Source organism: Hemibagrus wyckioides, linkage group LG18 (genome assembly GCF_019097595.1).
Source record: "Hemibagrus wyckioides isolate EC202008001 linkage group LG18, SWU_Hwy_1.0, whole genome shotgun sequence".
Classification (NCBI taxonomy): Eukaryota; Metazoa; Chordata; class Actinopteri; order Siluriformes; family Bagridae; genus Hemibagrus; species Hemibagrus wyckioides.
This window is the reverse complement of record NC_080727.1, coordinates 4,270,554-4,291,779: the sequence shown is the minus strand read 5'-3', so window position 1 is coordinate 4,291,779 and position 21,226 is coordinate 4,270,554. Positions and strand designations below refer to the sequence as shown.

General features: G+C 42.7%; 1 protein-coding gene across 6 annotated transcripts in view; it reads right to left on the bottom strand.

Moving 5' to 3' along the window:
• Window positions 1–21,226, bottom strand: part of rxraa (retinoid X receptor, alpha a) — a 159,427-nt gene that overhangs the window by 31,350 nt on the left and 106,851 nt on the right. For all 6 annotated transcript variants that reach the window (XM_058415268.1, XM_058415270.1, XM_058415266.1 and 3 more), the window contains one exon: window positions 8,083–8,318. In XM_058415268.1, the coding sequence (XP_058271251.1) occupies window positions 8,083–8,318 (236 nt within the window). The remainder of the gene's footprint in view (window positions 1–8,082; window positions 8,319–21,226) is intronic.

Sequence of the window (21,226 nt, the reverse complement as noted above, 5' to 3'; positions counted from 1 at the left end):
AGATGGAAGGAAGGAAGGAAGGAAGGAAGGAAGAAAAAGAAAGGACGGAAGGAAGAAAGAAAGGAAGGAAGGAAGGAAGGAAGGAAGCCTGAGGTGATGGTGGTGAGGAAAAACAAAAGAAAGGAAAAGAAAGATAGAAAAGACAAAAGAAAGAAAGAAAGAAAGAAAGAAAGAAAGAAAGAAAGAAAGAAAAGTGAGCTTCACTCCAATTAAGGCAAACGAAACAGTCGGAATATCTCTGCTTTTACACTTATACACCTCTCATATCTGCTGAACAGAACTCATTCTCAAATCTGATTGGTCAGAAACTCTGATAAAGAAGCCACAGGTTATTTTAAAGATTGGTTCTGATTCATTATTGTTTCTATAGTAACAGCCGTAATAACTCAAAGCACTTGTGCGTAATTGAAGCCTAACCATAAACAGAAGAAACGCATGGAATATTTATTTAAGGAAGGAGTCTTGGCTTCGCCGCAGGGAAAGAGGGATTTGAGGTTTCTCAGCCTTGTGACAAGCTGCTTTTTGTTGTGTTATTAACGTCAAGAAAGAGAAAAAAAAGAGGCAACAACTGTGTTCTTTACTGGAGAACAAGATTGCAATACACTTATCAGCTTGAGATAAACGAGGAGTAAAGCGCTTCAAGACGTGATGTTTTAGCAAAATAGAAAAAGTTACAGAAAACAGTAACGTCGCATCACACCAAGATTATTTTCCTGTATCTATAATAGGCGGAATTTTTTCTCCACAGTGTAATCACTGCTGTACAAGCTTCGGTATGAGCTCTAAACATTGCTTTGAGCCTAGAAATAAGAGAATTAAATCAAGCCCGAGTATCATAGCAACTGGCGAAGTTACAGCATGTCATTCTTTACACGTAATACATATAAACCTTCATGCATTGAGAAAACATATCATCCGACAGACGTATTTCTTTAGTGGCGGACAAGAAACTGACATTGAACCGACCACGCTATTGGAAGAAAGCGAAACAAGACGAGGAAATAAACCCTGCTCGCTTCAAGGTTATGCTTCAAAACAGAGTAGGAGAGATGTTGGGCGAGTTCTGACAGCTATACGAAGGCAATTAGACACACAAGCTGAACTTCAAATCACATTAGTATCCAGTAATTACAAACAAAAGAGGGCGCTCATTGTTAAAGCCCCACTTAACATTCTAGGCGTTCCTTTCTAGAGTTATAGCCAAGCAGCCCTCTATCAGTCCCTTCCAAAAGTCCCAGGCCAGCACCGCTCCTAATTATAACCCTTACAAATAACCTACACTACAAAAAAAAAAAAAAGCTGATTATCCAATCAGACGCTTTGCCCGAGGAATACCCGAGGACAACACTGAAGCCTGACCCGGTCTGTGGATCCCACCGGAGAAGAGGAAACGGAAAAAAAAGAGCAAGACCAGTCGCTGTAGTGCTAACAGACATGGATGCCAAGCGGCTGGACCGATCTAGAGATAAACAGCACATACAACTCCTCACTCTGTCCTGCTGTGCATTTCCCAAGATCTGAGAGCCGGGCCGCTTTAAGAGCCGTCCCTCTTGGCAGACGGTGCGCATATTTTGTAGTGTACATTAGACAGAAAAGCTCCTCTGTCCCCCATGCAGTGTTTGTGTTTCGTAAAGAGACCTATAATTTGAAGCGCTGTTTTCTCTCCCCTTGAGGAAAATCTGTATTTTATAGAAGGTAAGTTATTGTTTTTGCAACTGCACACTGAGAATGGGATTCGCTCTCGGGAAAGCACTCCCAGGACCGCCAAGACGGATTGCTTTCGGCTCCGGACCTGCGCAGCAGGCCGCGTGGAACTGTTTCATCCGACAAAGAAATGGTATACGGCCAAAATCCTAAAGCAAAAACACTTGAGACGAGTTCTCTCTCTCTCTTTCCCCCCTGTTCCTTTAAACCCCAGGATCACTTCTGAATGTGAAATAACAGACATCTTTTCTTCATTACAACCACATCTCAGCCAAGGCTAAAGTCTGCTCCATGTGTCAAAGTACTTCCAGTCTCTTTGGATGGAGTACTTGCTACAGCAAGAACTCGAAGTGTGTTCTCCAATCTGATTGGTCAGAAGGTTCTGATTAATTGTTTTTAACAGCAGTTACAGGAAAAGAATCACTTCCAGGTTCGCATCAGAGCACTGATTATTTTCTTATATCGGCACAGCCCATCTACTAGAATGGATTTCTGACCCGTTTGAGCTTTCCATGTGGGAAAATAATTCTGAGTCATTAAGCCACACCAGCCCAGCAGGAGCTCCAGCATATTACTAGCTTGTTATTCTATTATTATTATTATTTTTTTGACTGACACGGCTAAGTCGAGAATTACAGCCGACGCCGTTCGGTTCCGTTCTATTGAGTTTTTGTAAATGAGCGCCCCATGTGGGGTTATGGCCCAGCACCTGAACTGTGCGGTCAGATTTTAAGGCCTGGCTAATGGATCATGAGGAGTCTGAATAAAGAATAAAGAGGGAGTTACAGATGGTAATCAATCCCCAACAGATTCAAACAAAATACGACTGTAACGACTGTAAGGTTGTGCTTTTCGTTCTAGTGGCTTTTCGCAACCTCTGCCGGATTCAGTTACAGTTTAAAACCTGTAATGCGACAAAGCTGAAAATTGCCCTTGTCAGATTTTATTAGATGAAACGTATCTGGCAAGGAACGGATTTTTACGATGTGCCATTCAGCACCCTCAAGGGTTCTTTGGTTCATTGCTGTGGAGGAGCCTGTTTTTTATGGAAAAAATTCTTTTCAAAACTTTAATAATTTAAAGAACCCTCTCTCTATAAGAGAATTGTCTTAGGCTACAGCCATGACACCTTTCTCCACCAACCCTACTGCTCATCCTTTCGTTTCCTGTTCTTTCTTCCAGGTCCGTTTCTTTCTTTAACGTCACCGTCCGACAGAAACGAACCGCAAACACTGCATTAATTACATACAGATTTGTAACAGTCGCCAAGTTTCCTGCATGGCTGTTGACAATGAAAGGCTCTACTGTGACCACAGTGTGTGTTTGCGAGTGTGTGTGTGTGTGTGGGAATGATTAGACCCTGGTGTCGAGCGCAAAGCTCGACTCCTCCATCAGCTTTAAAAGTCAACGGCATCCATCAGCTGTACTAAGGGGCCCAGTGTTAGGTTCGAGACAGAATGAGTGGAAAATCGTCTTTTTGTGTCTCGGTGCAGAGATTAAAATTTGCGCCGTTACCTCATTCCTGCACATGAAAACATGAGGAAAAGGCTGTTCATTTTTATTCGCTTATGAGTACATGGTGTATAAAAGACCATGAGAGAGGGAGAGAGAGAGAGAGAGAGAGAGCGAGAGAGAGAGGAGGGAGGGGAAAAAATCCCTTCTGGCTGTATGCACAGCCTGATCCTACCGAAGCTGTAGCAGTGTTTCTCAGGCCTTTTCTACACACAGCTCTTATTGTGTGCCCATTTAGGCCAAGTCACAATGCTGCTATCCAGCGAGTGTGAAGATCAGAGGTTTTATGAGTGCCTCACAGGAAAAGCACTGTAGATTGACATTTCCAATATAACGCACAAACCGCCCGGCGATGACATCACCATGACACATTAACACACTAATAGTGTTGGGCTCCACCTCCTGTAAAACATTTACACCTTTTCCGTGTTAGCGGCACCACCGTACACCGTTCACGTAGGTTTTTTTTTAAAAGAGGGATGATGCAGTACTGCTTATTATTATTAATTGTTAAGCAGCCTTTATTCGTCACATATACATAATCAGACAGTGAAATTCTTCCTTTGCATATCCTATCCTTGGCAGTTTGGGTCAGGGCCATGATGCAACGCCCCTAGAGCAAGGGGTGTTGGGAGCTCTTGCTCAAGGGCCCAAAGGTGCCAGCTTGGCAGTGCTGGGTCTTGAACCCTGATCTTCAGATGAACAACGCAGTGTCTTAACCACTGGAGCTACCACTGGCCCCTCGAGTGTCAAGCAGAGAAGACGCCCAAGAAAGTTTGAGGTAGCTCCAGAAAAACAAGCTTCCTTCACAAATAATATAAGCTCAGCCGGTTGGTGATTCAAGCCCTAGAAATGCCAAACTGCCACTGATAGGCACTTGAGAAAGACCTTTAATACTGCTCTCTGCCCTGTATTACAGCTGACTTTGTGCTCTGACTTCAGCTTCCTCCAATTTCACCGTTGAGACATTCTTCATTCTCTTCAGCTTCAGTAGCTTGTTTATCCTGATCAGGCTGACCGTAGATCCGAACCTATTCTGGGAACGAGACAGGAATATACTCTAGATGGTTCATCACAGGGCAGCATACACACTCATTCATACCTAGGAATAAATTAGCATAGCTGATCCGCCTACAAGTTTAAAGGAAGTCCATAAAATCAATATGCTCTTTATTGTACAGCATCTCCTGGAACCATGAAACGTAGGCTCTAGGCACAAACAGACAGGAATATCCAAATGGGCCCTATCAACAAGAAGCATGAACTAGAACACAAGCAAGCTTTGGTAATGTAAGTAATCAAACATTTAACACGTAACAGACGCACACAGTAGGGTAACACACCAATGACTGGACCGGGGGTGGAAACAGGAATAGAAAAGAAACAAAAGCACATGTCAAATTAAACAAAACCACATCACAGGAAGTGAAAGATACATCAATAAGGAAGCAGAGACAGAAAATCTGTGACATCTTTTTCTGAGGTGGGAAGAAACCAGAGAACCCAGAATAAATCCATACAGACATGAAAAGCTCCACAAACCACAGACCCCGGAGTTGTGAGGCCAAGGTAGCTGTGGTGTCCCTCAAGGGTGCATCCTTGGACCTTTAATATATAGCATATATCTTGCATCTGGGTTGTGTAATGTATAATTACATAGTTATAATAAAAGTAATATAAAATATAAAATTCATATTTTTTGCCCTAATTAGACCACAGTGACCCCATTTATTACCCTTGAGGTTAAATATATATATGTAACATGTCCCATATGTTGTGATCTTTTTTTATGACTGTGGCATTTAGATGGAGGGAAAGACTTTTGTAAAAACTACACGCTATGACTTGATGTTGGCGTCATTACAGCTGCTGCTGTATTCATTGCAATATAATCTAAATCTATCCAACCAACCGAAACGCAAAGAAAACCACACCGAACCTTCAAGATCAATATGACCACATTCCGAGGACCGGCTATAAAAACTAAGAAGCTGTCTTTTAAGGAAGACGACGTTAACCACATCTCTGTGTGGCCTCTTGATGAATCGAGTGCTCTTGTAATGTAAAATTATATATACGGTGAACTAATAGCAGTGAAAAAACACTGAGGCTAACAAAAGGCCCGTTGTTCAGAGCGCTACAGGTGGCAGTCCACCTGTGGACCAGCGCTTCACTGCTCAGTCAATGAAAACATGGCTACAAAGTGCCCGCATTGACAAAGAAAGACAAAAAGTGATTCTCAGGTGTAATGGATGAAGATAAGGCTGGAACTGTGTAATGTCCATTGACAAAGCTGACAAAAAACCCTCAGCTCTTTACACACTCCATTACTAGCAAATAGATTCCACAAAAAAAAACGAAGGTGGCGGTTTTGAATGAACTAAAGAGGGACTTGTACAGAGCAGTCACATGACCAGCTAACTGGGGCAGTTGTTTATTTGATGGGGGTATGAAACTCACTTGTTCTAATACTCGCTAAACACAAAAACTCTTCAATATCATTTAATCCTAATAATAAACCGACGAAAATTCAACGTAATTGTTGCCATGGTAACTATTCCATGAGGAGATCCCGTATGTTTATTTAACATTTAAGGAAGGAGTGTCCAGTGTCGTCGCTTTGTAACCATGAGGAAAAGACAGTCTTTAGGACATAAAATATAATAGGAACCAATTTCACAACATTACGTGTATTTACATAATGACGTGTATTTACGGTTTTAGCTCATGAGTCTAAGAGCAACAGGGGTGGACAGATCACTGGGACATTGCAATGATGGGAGAAGGAGTTTTTCAGGCCTCGTTGGTTAGTGGACAAATGACTCATCAGCGACGTTTTTTTTCAGCTGTCCATCAAACAGATGAAAACAAACCCTGACTCACTTGGGATTAGCTATGATATACTGAAGGAGTTACAAATACACCTCGATTGTGCAGTGAATTAGACGTTGAATTGATTAGTAGTGCCTGACATTTATTAAAGTTTTATTCTAAATGGCACTATTCATGTTGCCCAGCTATCTCGTCTTCGTCGGTGGAGGAAGTTAAACGAAGGCGAAAGCAATGCGCAACGAACTGCACTGCCAAATAGTGAGCCATTTAGGAGATAAAACACGCATTGAAGGGGACGGTAAGGCCCTGAGGAAACACTGGCTTTTGGTTGGAACATGTTTGTTGATTTAAACAAAACCACGCTTGTTTACAATAAAATGGATCCAGTGTAGTGATTAAATGAAATGAAACTAAACATGAGAACATTTGGGAACACTTTACTTTAAGGAACACATACAAAGGGGTTAAGTCTTGGGTTAGGTCTTGTTATTGCTCGAAATAGACTATAATAGATTTATTCACTATGTATTAGTATGTATTTACTCACAAATACCTGTGTTGCGACATAAGTGGAGATGAATAATAATAAAAAAAAACTTTTACAGACTACTGAGCATGAAACAATAACCTAAACTCACATCTTATTAAGAGTCCATTTTAGATCCTTAGACCCTCTGTGGCATTAAAGGACTGCAATTTATGATTTTAAGAGCTAATAAGTTGGTTTCCTATTGTAAAGTACAACTAACGCCATCACGAATTAGGGACTAAAAATGCTAAGAGGTTCTCATTGAGTCCATTTATTCACATTGTTCTGTGGGTTAGCTAATGGATTTGTACAAATGAGCTTAATGTACTAGTTAAGGTTTTATCAACAGAGCTCGATGTAGTATTAATAATTTCCATAATTTAAGAGAGAGAGAGAGAGAGAGGGAGAGAGAATCACAGGCGGGAAATGTGTGTATGTTTACTGAGGACGAATATTAATCATCTACTGCACACATTACACTACTCTATTTATATACACCAATCAGGCATAACATTATGACCACCGGCCTAATATTGTGCCGGTCCCCCCAAAACAGCCCTGACCCGTCATGCACTGTGTATTCTGACACCTTTATATCAGAACCAGCATTAACTTCTTCAGCAATTTGAGCAACAGTAGCTCTTGGCCGTCCATGACCCTGTCACCAGGTCACCACTGTTACTTTCTTGGACCACTTTTGATAGATACTGACCACTGCAGACCGGGAACACCCCACAAGAGCTGCAGTTTTGGAGATGCTCTGATCCAGTGGTCTAGCCATCACAATTTGGTCCATGTCAAAATCGCTCAAATCCTTATGCTTGCCCATTTTTCCTGCTTCTAACACATCATCTTTGAGGACAAAATGTTCACTTGCTGCCTAATATATCCCACCCACTAACAGGTGCCATGATGAGGAGATCATCAGTCTTATTCACTTCACCTGTCACTGCTCATAATGTTATTCCTGATCGGTGTACACTATCATATAATGTGAATATTATGGTTCATTAATGTGAAATTTTTCAGTGTAATAACTTGTATCATTAATGTCTGACATCTTTCTGACAGCAGTATTTCAATCAAATCCATTCACTGTACAGCACGTTTTGAATCGGATTCTCTCATAGGGAAACAAATGTTCCATTAACATTATAATGCAGAGAACATTTTATGGTATGTTGCCATTTCTACAATATACGAGTATTTATGCGAATGCAGTGTCCTTAATCCACTGTGCTACTTCAAGAAAATGACGTGAAAAGGAAACAAAGCCATCACACAGCTATGATGCAGTACACAGAGTGGTTAAAAATGAGATTTCTGCATTTGTTAGAATTTTCTTTCCTGATTCCTAATGTTCTTGAGGTTTATGCACATTATTCTCTGCAGAATTGGCTCAGAAAAAGGAAACTGGCAGCGTTTCATTTCTAACATGGCGAAGTAATGCTTTGCTTATTCATGAGACAGATAGAAGGGATTGAAAGAGAGAACCCTGGGCCTACCTGTGGGCTCACACTGGGGCCGTAAGCCATGCCGGGAGATGCCATGGAGTGAGGACCCATGGGAGAGCTGATGACGGAGAAGGGAGAGCCGAGGCCGTTCATTGGAGAGCTGAGTGTGCTGATGGGTGAGTGCAGGGATCCCGAGGCTCCGATGGAGGTCGGGCTCAGCAGGGGAGGGTGCATGGGCCGGTGGGACGTGGGAGAGCTCAGAGGAGATGAGGTCACCTGACCCGAGTCTGTGAGAGACAAAGAGAAGAAGATTGAGGAAGAATAAAATTATTAGTCTGGCTTTAGGGCACTTACAAACCAATAACATAAAAGAGAGACATATAAGCAACTGTTACATTCCTGACTGAGACGTCCACACATTTTTAAGTAACTGGAGAGGATGAAGGGAGTGATGTTTTCATTCCTCACCAAAATGTGATTTCAATATGAGAAAATGAGCTATTATAAATAAACGACTCCTCACATCTGCTATAAGGATTGCTGTTTCTCTTGGCATACACCAAAATTGCTGGTTCTAAACTACAAGCTGTGGCTAATTTGTGTTTGTACCACACTGCTGACAAATTCTATTGGTCAGAAGGTGTTCAGACAGCTGTTCTGGCTACAAGACATTCCTGTGATTTTTCTATGTTTTATCTGTATATTTAAGATTGTGGTTTCTTGGAAACATGACAGGCAACATGAGGACAATTAAAATGTTTGGAAAATATGCAGTGGTGCAGTAAAGATTTGTATTCTTGAGCCACATGTATATACTAATTCGACTTGCAGCCTTATTTTAGTGGTCATTATTTTTTATGAAAGGCTAGAAAGTGCAGTGGCCGTCTAACACTGCTTGTTGTGTTCTAGAGGAAAGGCCAGGTCAGGTTTTTCTGTCCACAGTAGCTCAGTCTACTGATTATTCCCTCAGTCTATTATAGCACAAGAGGACACCAGACTTCTCAACAAGCTGATTAGGAAACTCACAGGACTGACACTTGAGTCACTGGAAGCAATGACACAGAAGAGATAAATTCTGTCCATCCCTTCCATGGCATGATATACAGTCAAACCATCAGCTACGTTCATCCTCCCAGCATGCTCGCCTGTCCCCAGACTCTCATTACGAACAGAAGCACAGTGTCCCTGTAACGTAAAACCTTCGCCTGACCTTTTTACCTAGCGAGTGAACTTCACGATCAGACAGGAAGACACATAAGGGTTCAGAACAATCTGAAGTATAAGGAGTACAACGTCATTATCCCTGATGTTCAGCCTCACAAACTCTCTCTCTTCAGCCCACTTGTTTTCATCACCATCTTGCGTCTCTCTCGTCTCGTTTGCCTTGGACCTGAGAGCTGAGAGCAAGGCCACATATTTGTTTCTCCAGTGAAAACCCAAGGCTCTCTCGCATTCCACTGTGCCTTCATTCATGCTTGACAAAGACACATCTTTAGGGGAATTCAATACCTACACAAATCTGAACAACAGCCACCTGGAGGACACACGCCTCAGCCTGGCTGTAATCCACCCCAAATTAATTTGTCTACCAGTAATACAGTAGACAAATAAGCATGTTGACCTAATGCTGTTATGCAACAGAAGACAGGCCTCCTCACAGGACCATTTTATAAGCAGCTGAACATGAACCAAGAGCATGTACTGCTGGACCAGTTGACAGCTGAGAATAACGGAGTGTTCATTCAGCAGTGTTGTCCAGAAGCATGCAGTCCCACAACGACTGACATCATCTCCCAGTGCTGCTGATCGATTCCAGGCCAAAAGCATGAGTTAAGAAATGGAAAGAGGAGAAAAGATGCAGTGCTATACATCCCAACACTTTCACTACTTCACTTTCTCTAAACTCATCATGATTAGAAGACGATCGCTAAACGCCACACCCAAACCACGCTCCAAAGTGTCCTGATCAATTAAAGCTGAAATCAACAAGTTAAAGGTACTTGGCAGAGATGACTAAACTGAAATCCAAAACTTGAAACAAAAAACACCCTGTCCCTTCAGCTTTCCTGACATGCCCCTAAGACATAACAAACTAGCGTCTATGAGTAACGTGATTTACAGGCAAGAGGAAAGTACCAGTGGGTGAAAAGGAAAGTGTGAGAAAAGGAGAATGCAGCCAGAAAGGTGCTACTGTTAAATGTGATTTTTCTTCATGAAAAGGCTTTTCAGCAAAGCACTGATCTGATTCCGTATGTTGACGTAATGTGTGACAGTGCGACAGCCAATAGCGTTTGAGAGACACTGGAGCTAAACATCTTCTAAGATGACCACAATATGGGAACAAAATCAGAATATCTTCAAAGCCTTTTCTACTGACATCACCAGACCTATATCACTGTCTGAACAATCACAGACCGACATCAGACCAAAGTGAAGAAAATGAACATCAAATCAGTCATAGACCAACATCCACAGACCTATGCCATTGTCTTACCAATCACATACCAACATCACCAGACCTACGTTAATATCTAACCAATCATATACCATCACCACCAGATCTACATCAACATCTAACCAATCATGTATCGACATCACCAGACATACATCAGTGAATAAACAATCATGGACCAACATCACCAGGCGTACGTAAACATTTAACCAATCACGTACAGACAGCACCAGACCTACGTCATTGTTTAACCAATCACGGACCAACCCCACCAGACCTACATCAACATCTAACCAATCACATAATGACATCATCAGACCTACATCAATGATTAACCAATCACGGACCAACATCACCAGACCTACGTCATTGTTTAACGAATCACGGGCCGACACCAGCAGACCTACATCAACATCTAACCAATCACGTAATGACATCATCAGACCTACATCAATGATTAACCAATCACGGACCAACATCACCAGACCTATGTCATTGTCTAATCAATCACAAGATGACATCACCATACCTACATCAACAACTAGCCAATCACGTACCGACATCACCAGACCTACATCGACAGACCTACATGATTGTCTAACCAATCACGGGCTGACATCATCAGACCAACATCAACATCTAACCAATCAAGTACTGACATCACAAGACCTATGTCAATGCCTAACCAATCACATACCAACATCAGTCCTACGTCATTGTCTAACCAATCACGTACTGACATCAGTCCTGCGTCACTGTCTTACCAATGACGTATCGACATCAGTCCTACATCATTGTCTAACCAATCACATACCGACATCAGTCCTACATCATTGTCTAACCAATCACAGACCAACATCACCAGAATTACAACACCTAACTAATCATGGAAATGTCAAGGTCTAGTCTAGCATGTCGATCATGTATTTTAGTTGGGATTTTCAAAACGGCTTACTTCAGCTAACAAAAAGACTTATTGCACCTTTAACATTTTTAATAGACAATACTCTATTTTCCTATTCTTTCCTTTATGTCAGGAGGTCATCTAGGGCTTTTCTCAGAAGACATTCCACCCTACAACCAAGATAAGCCGGTCTGCATCAGCATAAATAAGTCGTCTGATGTCTAATGTAATGTGACTGATGAATGAATGAGTGAGCAGTGCACAATGTGTGGCTCTGGAGGGGACGCAGTAGATGGTCTTCTCCTTGCCAACAGGGAAACATTCTGTTGTTCAGGGACTTGTCTGGCTCAGAATTCTCTCCAGCCTGCTGTGTCATGCTTGGCAAAAACACAAGCTTGTGCATTGGGAATAATTACCAGCTCTAATAAGGAATAATTAGGGCATGCAGTTGTGTGTAGATGTGTGTAATTCTGTGGCATTTTAAATGCAATTGTTTGTGGCAGGTCAATCCAGGACTTGGGGTCTTGTTGGACCACCTTTATTCTGCCTTCAAGGCTGCTTGGTTTTATCCTTTTTTCCTAGATTAAAGATGGATTAAAGAAGTCAGATTTTCTTTTTTAATATATGTATAGATTTGTATATCATGGTCTTTCAGATCACCAAGCAGAGACCAGACTCCCTTAAAGGTTCAGTCAGTGATCTGGACCCCCTTAAAGGTGCAGTCAGTGATCTGGACCCCCTTAAAGGCACAGTCAGTGATCTGGACCCCCTTACAGGTTAGGTCAGTGATCTGGACCCCCTTAAAGGTGCAGTCAATGTTCTGGACACCCTTAAATGTGCAGTCAGTCATCCTGACTCCCTTAATGGTGCAGTCAGAGATCCGGACCCCCTTAAAGGTGCAGTCAATGTTCTGGACCCCCTTAAATGTGCAGTCAGTGATCCTGACTCCCTTATTGGTGCAGTCAGAGATCCGGACCCCCTTAAAGGTGCAGTCAGTGATCTGGACCCCCTTAAACATGCAGTGAGTGATCTGGACCCCCTTAATGTTGCAGTCAGTGATACGGACCCCCTTAAAGGTGCAGTCAGTGATCCACACCCCCTTAAAGGTGCAGTCAGTGATCCACACCCCCTTAAAGATGCAGTCAGTGATCCACACCCCCTTAAAGATGCAGTCAGTGATCCACACCCCCTTAAAGGTGCAGTCAGTGATCCACACCCCCTTAAAGATGCAGTCAGTGATCCAAGACTTGGCTTTCACTGTGAAATTTTAACACCCTTAACTGAGTAGGCAATAATAGCGATTCAGGTGTCTACAAAATCACTGACTACACCTTTAATAGGTCCAAAGAAGTGTCTTTAAAGAAGTGACCTACATCCGTTACATTTGTAATCAGTGTAATCATTCTGTTATCACCAAATCACTGACTGCCCCTTTAAAGAGTGCAGATATCCTTCAATCAGACCTGCACCTTCATCTGTGTTTTTAGGTGGATTTGCATTGATTTATCTTTAAACATGTCATCTGGGTGAAATCTGAACAAAGAGGTCAGTGAGATCAGAGATTCTCCTCAGAGCAGATATTTTGTGTGAAGAACTTCGCCAAATATAATGCTATTTCCTCACTGGCGCTTTTCCCACGACCTGTTTGGCTGGGAACTGAAACTTGTTTTACAAGCTGTCTAAGAAAGATCTGGAAGCTTCATGAGGAGCTTTTTTACCTGCCCTGGATGTGCTCCCTAGATGAGATAAGAGACGATAAAAAAATGAAAGCGCAACCCTGGCAAACTGTAGAGAAGAGTGGCAAACCTCCAGCTTGTGTCCTTGCCAATGATGTGAGTAGTGGATGGACTCAAAAGAGGGAAGAGGGAGTGGAAATAAAAACAGATCTTCTATCCCACTGATCATTGGTGTACAAACACACACCTGACAGCGATGCGGAAAATGAAGCAGGATTACGCCGTTTGCCAGGAAGCTACTGTAAACAACCCGGGAAAAAAAACTCTTCTAAAAATGTCTTCATTGAGGAAATGTGTAGATTTCACACTAGGCTCTGAGTGGGAGCGGTGTGTAGGGGTATGGGAAAGGTTCCATAGACCACAGTGTCCGGCTAACACCACACACACACATACACACACACACAATAATAATATATCAAAAAAAATTTGCAACAGGGAGTGAAAAGAGGAAGGGCTGTGTGTGTATGTGTGTGTGTGTTACTCTCGGCATATCTTTCTGTCACCCGCAGACCACACACACACACAATAATACATAACAAAATGCAACAGGGAGTGAAAAATTGAGCACGATGTTACTCCCTTCACATCTTTTTGTCTCACACACACACACAACCAATTAGCAGACAACCAGACTTTAAGCACTTGGTAAAAGACTCATCTCGAGCTGCTCACAGGTTAAAGTTCTAGTGATGACAAGTGAAGTTTGTTTTATCTCCCTCACCCGGTTACGTCGCAAAGCAGTCTCGCATTCCTGCGAACCACACATCAAGGTAAAATACGTATTGCAAATGATGGTAATAGCTTTCTGCATGCTCGAGATGTTCTCTCGGTCATGGGAGATGGAATCTGTAGAGGCAGAAAACCTTCCAGAACATAACATCTTTCAGCGAGTCATTAGTGGTGGTGAGGAGGAGGAGGAGGAGCCTCTAACACAGAGAACATATTGGTTCAGAACAAAAGAAACAATACAGCATTAAGAGCAAAGGAAGATAAAAGTAACACAGGAGCGATCATATGTTACCCGTGACAAGACATACATATATATATACACTATATTGCCAAAAGTATTCGCTCACCTGCCTTGACTCGCATATGAACTTAAGTGACATCCCATTCCTAATCCATAGGGTTCAATATGACGTCGGTCCACCCTTTGCAGCTATAACAGCTTCAACTCTTCTGGGAAGGCTGTCCACAAGGTTTAGGAGTGTGTTTATGGGAATTTTTGACCATTCTTCCAGAAGCGCATTTGTGAGGTCACACACTGATGTTGGACGAGAAGGTCTGGCTCTCAGTCTCCGCTCTAATTCATCCCAAAGGTGTTCTATGGGGTTGAGGTCAGGACTCTGTGCAGGCCAGTCAAGTTCATCCACACCAGACTCTGTCATCCATGTCTTTATGGACCTTGCTTTGTGCACTGGTGCACAGTCATGTTGGAAGAGGAAGGGGCCAGCTCCAAACTGTTCCCACAAAGTTGGGAGCATGGAATTGTCCAAAATGTCTTGGTATGCTGAAGCATTCAGAGTTCCTTTCACTGGAACTGAGGGGCCAAGCCCAGCTCCTGAAAAACAACCCCACACCATAATCCCCCCTCCACCAAACTTTACACTTGGCACAATGCAGTCAGACAAGTACCGTTCTCCTGGCAACCGCCAAACCCAGACTCGTCCATCAGATTGCCAGATGGAGAAGCGTGATTCGTCACTCCAGAGAACGTGTCTCCACTGCTCTAGAGTCCAGTGGCGGCGTGCTTTACACCACTGCATCCGACGCTTTGCATTGCACTTGGTGATGTATGGCTTGGATGCAGCTGCTCGGCCATGGAAACCCATTCCATGAAGCTCTCTGCGCGCTGTTCTTGAGCTAATCTGAAGGCCACATGAAGTTTGGAGGTCTGTAGCGATTGACTCTGCAGAAAGTTGGCGACCTCTTCGCACTATGCACCTCAGCATCCGCTCCGTCAGTTTACGTGGCCTACCACTTCGTGGCTGAGTTGCTGTCGTTCCCAAACACTTCCACGTTCTTATAATACAGCTGACAGTTGACTGTGGAATATTTAGGAGCGAGGAAATTTCACGACTGGATTTGTTGCACAGGTGGCATCCTATCACAGTTCCACGCTGGAATTCACTGAGCTCCGGAGAGCGACCCATTCTTTCACAAATGTTTGTAAAAACAGTCTGCATGCCTAGGTGCTTGATTTTATACACCTGTGGCCATGGAAGTGATTGGAACACCTGATTCTGATTATTCGGATGGGTGAGCGAATACTTTTGGCAATATAGTGTATATATATATAAATATAGTGTATATATATAAATATAGTGTATATATATATATATATATATACACACACACAAGTCCATAGGCCACTCATTTTAAATGCAATGGAGTGCAATCTACAATCTTATCTATGGCAATATTTACACAACACCAATAAGGCGTGTGACATCACCACTGTTCACTAACGCCTACACACTTTTCTAGCACTGGAAATGTTCAGGTGATGAAAATCACTATGTAATCTGAGGTTGGAGGAAACTGGAGGACCAGAAGGAAACCCACATGGACATCATGGACATCAAACACTCAGTTCAATTGAACATTCATCCATGTCTATATTATATAGACCATCCATATTATAACTGTTTACGTGAACCCTCTTTGTTTACAGTTCTCTTATTTTTTGCGCATTGTACTGTACAACATTTCATACATGTATAGTGGCCTGCGCTATTTTGTGTATTTTGCGTATCTGTCCTGTACTGTTTTGTTTTGTATTGTCTGTTTACACTTTTCGTCTTGCACGTTTTTGTTTTCTATTGTCTTTTTGTCTTGTCCTGTTTTGTTTTGTCTGTTTACACTGTCTTTTTGTCTTGTCCTGTTTTGTTTTGTCTGCTGCACAGTTTTTCTGTCTTGTCTTGACTTGACTACCAGTTTGTCAGTCTGTACTATGAATAAAAGCACACACCGTGACTCTGCTACCCTGAGAGTGAGAACCTGCATACGGACAGTAACCCGAGCTCAGGATCGAATCGAAAACACTGAAGCCATCACGTCACCCTTATAAAAATAAAAAGAAATTTAAATTAAATGTCAATTCAATAAAATGTGGTGGATTTTTTATTATTTTTTACAGAAATGTGAAATCACTAATATGTGTGTGTTTGTGTGTGTCCTCCGCCTCACTCTATCCCCATGCTCCACCACCGGAGACGTGACTCAGGATCTGGGGCTCGTGCATTATAAATGTTACAGGCAACCAGGGTCAGAACTGTCTCCAGCTGAGCGTCCATTACCACCTGCTCGCTTTCACACCTCCTCCAGTCTCTATAAAGAAGCAGCGAGGAACACCGAGACCAATGTGTCCTCATTAAAACGCTTCCATAACGACGGTCTGTCTGGGCCAGAAGAAGAAGAAGAAGAAGGAGAAGTACGGATAAATTGGCTTGAGGTTTATAAAGTCGCTGTCCTTGTGCTTAGCTTGTGATTGACAGATGCAAAAAAATGTTTTATACGAGCCAAGAGCACGAACGCTCGTCCCCTCAAACTTTTCCACATTTTGGTAAATTGATTTTACGTCCTGGTTATAATAATAGAAAATATGGAGAAATTTAAGTCTTTCCTATAAACATATTCCTGAGACAAAAATTAAAGAAAGATATGTGAAGCAAGGACTCCGCTTGTCCTAATTTACAATGAAAAATAAATAAATAAAAACTTATTTAATTGCTGTAAAAGTTGACTGCCATTAGCTTGGTTAGGTTTCTACGCAAAAACAACTTAGCTAAGCTACGTTTGTGGTTTAGTTGTTGATGTTTACTAAAACGTGACAGATAAATAAATAATCAGGGACAGGATGCTGTGAAGTTGTTAGGTCTTTGTCCCAAAATACTTTATTTATCGTATACAACTTTAAGAAATGGCATACTTTTTATTCTTTTTATAGTTTTTCATTCATTATATGTTATGGAACGTCTGCGAATATTTCATAACGGCTATAAACATTCCATCATCTACATCTGTTTTTTTTCTCCCAAAGAAATGATATTACAGCCAGTCCAGGAAAAAGCTGGTCATTCTAAAGTATGTCTCTGCTGACAGCATTAAGAACAGGACTACATTTTTCCAAAGCCAGACTCTCGCTAACACACGGAGCCATGTTCATTCTGAGGCACTGTGAAAAACACCCTGATGTTTGTTGCGCAAGTCATACACAATGTGTTATTCAAAAGAGCTCTTCGGAGTTTCGGCTGCTGTTCCCGAGTCCCACGTACGGCACTGCAAGACGAGGCGAGGCGGGAATGTAACAGAAATCATTTGCATTTCTGTGAAACGCTCGGGTTTATTCATAGGTACAGAAGAGGGGGAAATAACAGCGCGGCTTCCTGAAGCCCTTCCAAGTGGGCGAGTTAATTCTGAGCCTAAAAGCGGTAAAGGGAGCGATGTTGTGTGTTTTTCTACACAGCTTAAATGTGATGAAGAGCGACTAGGGAGTGAAACAAACATCCTGCGCAAACCTCATTCTGGGTTAAGGGACAGACCTCTTTGTCCAAAAACAAGGGACACACACATGCAGATATTCATTTGACATTTACCACATGGCCAGTGATAGCAACCGTCATTAAAAACAGCCCATGGTGTTTATTATCGTTCGGCAAATTTGAACTATTAGCGAAAATGTGTGAGTATGGAACTGGAGATGTGTGTGAGGTAGGAGAACATCATGTAGATGAGACAGGATCTTTGGTATTAATCACCACTTTGCTGTGTGTGTTTGTATAAACACACTAATCCAGCGCACACTGTTAAGGCACGGAGAGTAAACAGTTCCGGCTGATGTGTTTACTCGAACCCGGGGGAAGCGATTGCGCTGGAGACGCATGATGAGGAAACCGAAAAAGAATAAACTTGAGATTAGAACCCCTCCTGTGTAATGTGAATGTAAATGTAGAGCTCAAGAACCTTCTCAGGAACCCGATGGATGCTTGGAATTTCAGCCTTCCGTATAGGAAAAAATTCTCTGAAGGTATTTGGATAATTAAGAGATGAAGAAGAAAAGAAGAAAATCTGTGAAGAAAAAAACAACCTGAATAGCGCAGTATGGAATGACTTGATCAAGGTTTGGGAGGCCAGATTTAGGGAATAATAGAGGAGTTCGTCAGCAGGCGGGGCGAGACGTGATACGAGCTGACAGCGGAACCGCAAATGCAACGTGAGCCCAAATCTCTGAGTGAGTCTGCTGTGAGAGAGCTATCGAGCCTCCAGCCACAACAAGAGGGGAAAAAAAAGTTTAATGAGGGATAAGTGTTTTGGGGGATAAAACACCAGGAACTGGCCACCCAAGACATTCGACGTAGGTGGTGAATGGCAGGGCATTGGTTTGCTAGTTGCTTGCTGTTTATTGGGCTACAGAACCATTTTGTTTACTGAGAGGAAACAGAAGAAAGCGGCGATGAAGGAGATGCAGTTGGCTGACAACGAGTTGCGATAAGCTACAGATTACATGTGCTATCGCTCCTTTTCCTCTGATATGGCCTAATTGTCCTTATCGACGTTGAGGCGATACGAGCGCTCCTCTGAGCCAAAACACACACAGACACACACGAAACGACGTATCCTATGAGCTCGGGCTTCAACGAGCCACATAATAGCAGCGAGCGATGTCGAGTCGTACAATTAATTTCCCTTTCCTGCACTTCTGAGTTTGGCTCGCTCGAATGTTGTTCTGGAGGGAAGCCAGCCGAACGGGAACCTTTTATAAAGACGCTTTGATGTAATACACTGACTGCTCGGTTCATTAGTCACATTTTGGGAGGGAAAATATCGACTGTTTTACTTGCTAAATAAAGAGGGTTGTGGTTTTTTCTTCTTTTTTTTTGGCCTACCAGTAGTAAATCAGTCAGGCATGTGATGCTTCACAAGTCATCCTGATAACATCTGCAACGCTGGCACACGGGTCTTTCTGCTATCTAATCTATTATGCTTTTGAACACCCAAGAAAATAAATCGAGCCTACGGAGACCTAATCTCGGAACAAGCCGATTACCCCTCGCTGTTTCTGTGCTGAATGTAATCTGGAGCTTGTTTTTACATCTAAAGAACCCGAAAGCGTGAGCGAGAGGACGCCAGGGATGAACGCCCTGCTGCTCCGACTGACAATAGACGCTTGATTACAGCCGGGACTCGATACGACACGGGATGTAATTAGAGGCGGCGACCTGCGGCGTCGGCCCCCGAGGAGCATCCGCACCTTGAGGCGCGCCGTGATGCTAAAGCGGTGCCGACTTGTTTGAAGTCCATGTGAGAGTCAGGCATTAGCATTCGTTTCTGCACTAAGCCTGAATCCCTGGTGAAACTCTAGAGCTGGAGGGGACGAGCTGCGAAACCAAAAAGCTTAGTTTTCCAGTGATGAGCGATGTTATCACAGAGCAGTGTGTACGCTTCTAATGTGTTTCCCCTGTTAGACGAGACAAATAGGACGTTCTGGCTCTCTGCTCAGATTCCTCTTATATACGCTTCTCAGAACATTAATACCAACACGAGAGATAAAATTTACAGCAAACAGTTCTAATTAGGCTCATTTCCAAACACACACACACACACACAGTGGATTACGTCCTTATAATCAGATACATGACTGGGTTCTCCTCCAGGATATCCAGTTTCCTTCCATTTCCCCTAAACATGCCCTTAAGTGTAAATGTGTATGTGTTTGTGTGTGTGTGTGTGTGTGTGGTGCCCTGTGATAGACTGGTGTCCCATCCAGTCCATACTTCATCCTCACATCTAGTATTCCTGGAAAAAGCTTCCAGATCCATAGTGACTCAATAATAAAAACAAACATCTGGAATAAAACAAACATCTGAGGACATCAGCACAGTGTTGTTACTTGAAGTAGATCCAATCTCAAAAGCTAAATATTAATCGTTAGAGTGGAACTGGAGCAGAAACCTCAAGCTTCTAAGCACAGACAATTTAGGGGGTGGTGGTAGCTCAAGTGGTTCAAGCTCTGGGTTGCTGATTAGAAGATCAGGGTTCAAGCCCCAGCATTGCCAAGCTGCCACTGTTGGGCCCTTGAGCAAAGCCCCCTCCCCTGCTCCAAGGGGCACTGTATCATGGCTGACCCTGTGCTCTGACCCCCCAACCATTCAAGGATGGGATATGCGAAAGAAAGAGTTTTACTGTCCATCTATATATGACAAATAATGGCTGCTTAAATCTTATAATGCACAGTGTTTGCTGACCTGTAGCCTGGTTGAAACTGACCAGTAAGAGTCTAGCTTGATATATAAATTGATTTCTTCAACAAGGGGAAGGTGAGAGTGAGGGGAGGAGTTTGGAGTAACAGGAGTTGTTTAGGATGTTTAGGAACAAAGAGAGAGTGTATTGAAGTATTAGGAGTAACGATCAGAGAATGTAAGAGACTCTTTAGGTGTGGCTTTCATGGTGGACCTGTGAAGAGCTTTTGATCTTCTAGACCAAGGGTTCCTCAAATCTTGCCCTGGAAGGCCAATGCACTGCAGATTAGCTCCAACCCTGATCAAACTCCTCTACCTGTGATTTTCTAATGATCCTGAAGACATTGATTAGCCTGCTCAGGTGGGTTTGATTAGGGTTAGAGCTAAACTCTGCAGGAAAGTGGATCTCGTGGGCCAGATTTGAGGATCGTTGTTCTAGACAGTGGGCAGGGGCAGTGATTAAGGCTCTGGGTTGTTGATCGAAGGATCAGGGTTCAAGCCCCAGCACTACAAAGTTGGGCAATTGAGCAAGGCCCTTAACCTTCCCTGCTCCAGGGGTGCTGTATCATAGCTGCCCCTGTGCTCTGACCCCCACTTCCTCAGCTGGGATATGTGAAGAAAAGTGCTGTAATGCAATGTGTGGGGATAATAAAGGCGTTTTGCCCTCAGTATGCTGGACTGATTTATCTCAAAATATTAAATAATCCCAAAAATCATGTCTGAATCATAATCAAAGATGGTGGACGAGGATTGCTGTCAATTTTGCGTCTGAGTTGATTCTGGTGTGTTTCTTCAGCTGGGCCTCTTTTATAGGATGTAATGATGCAAAGGAGTCCGGAGTTTATTTTTTTACACATCCCAG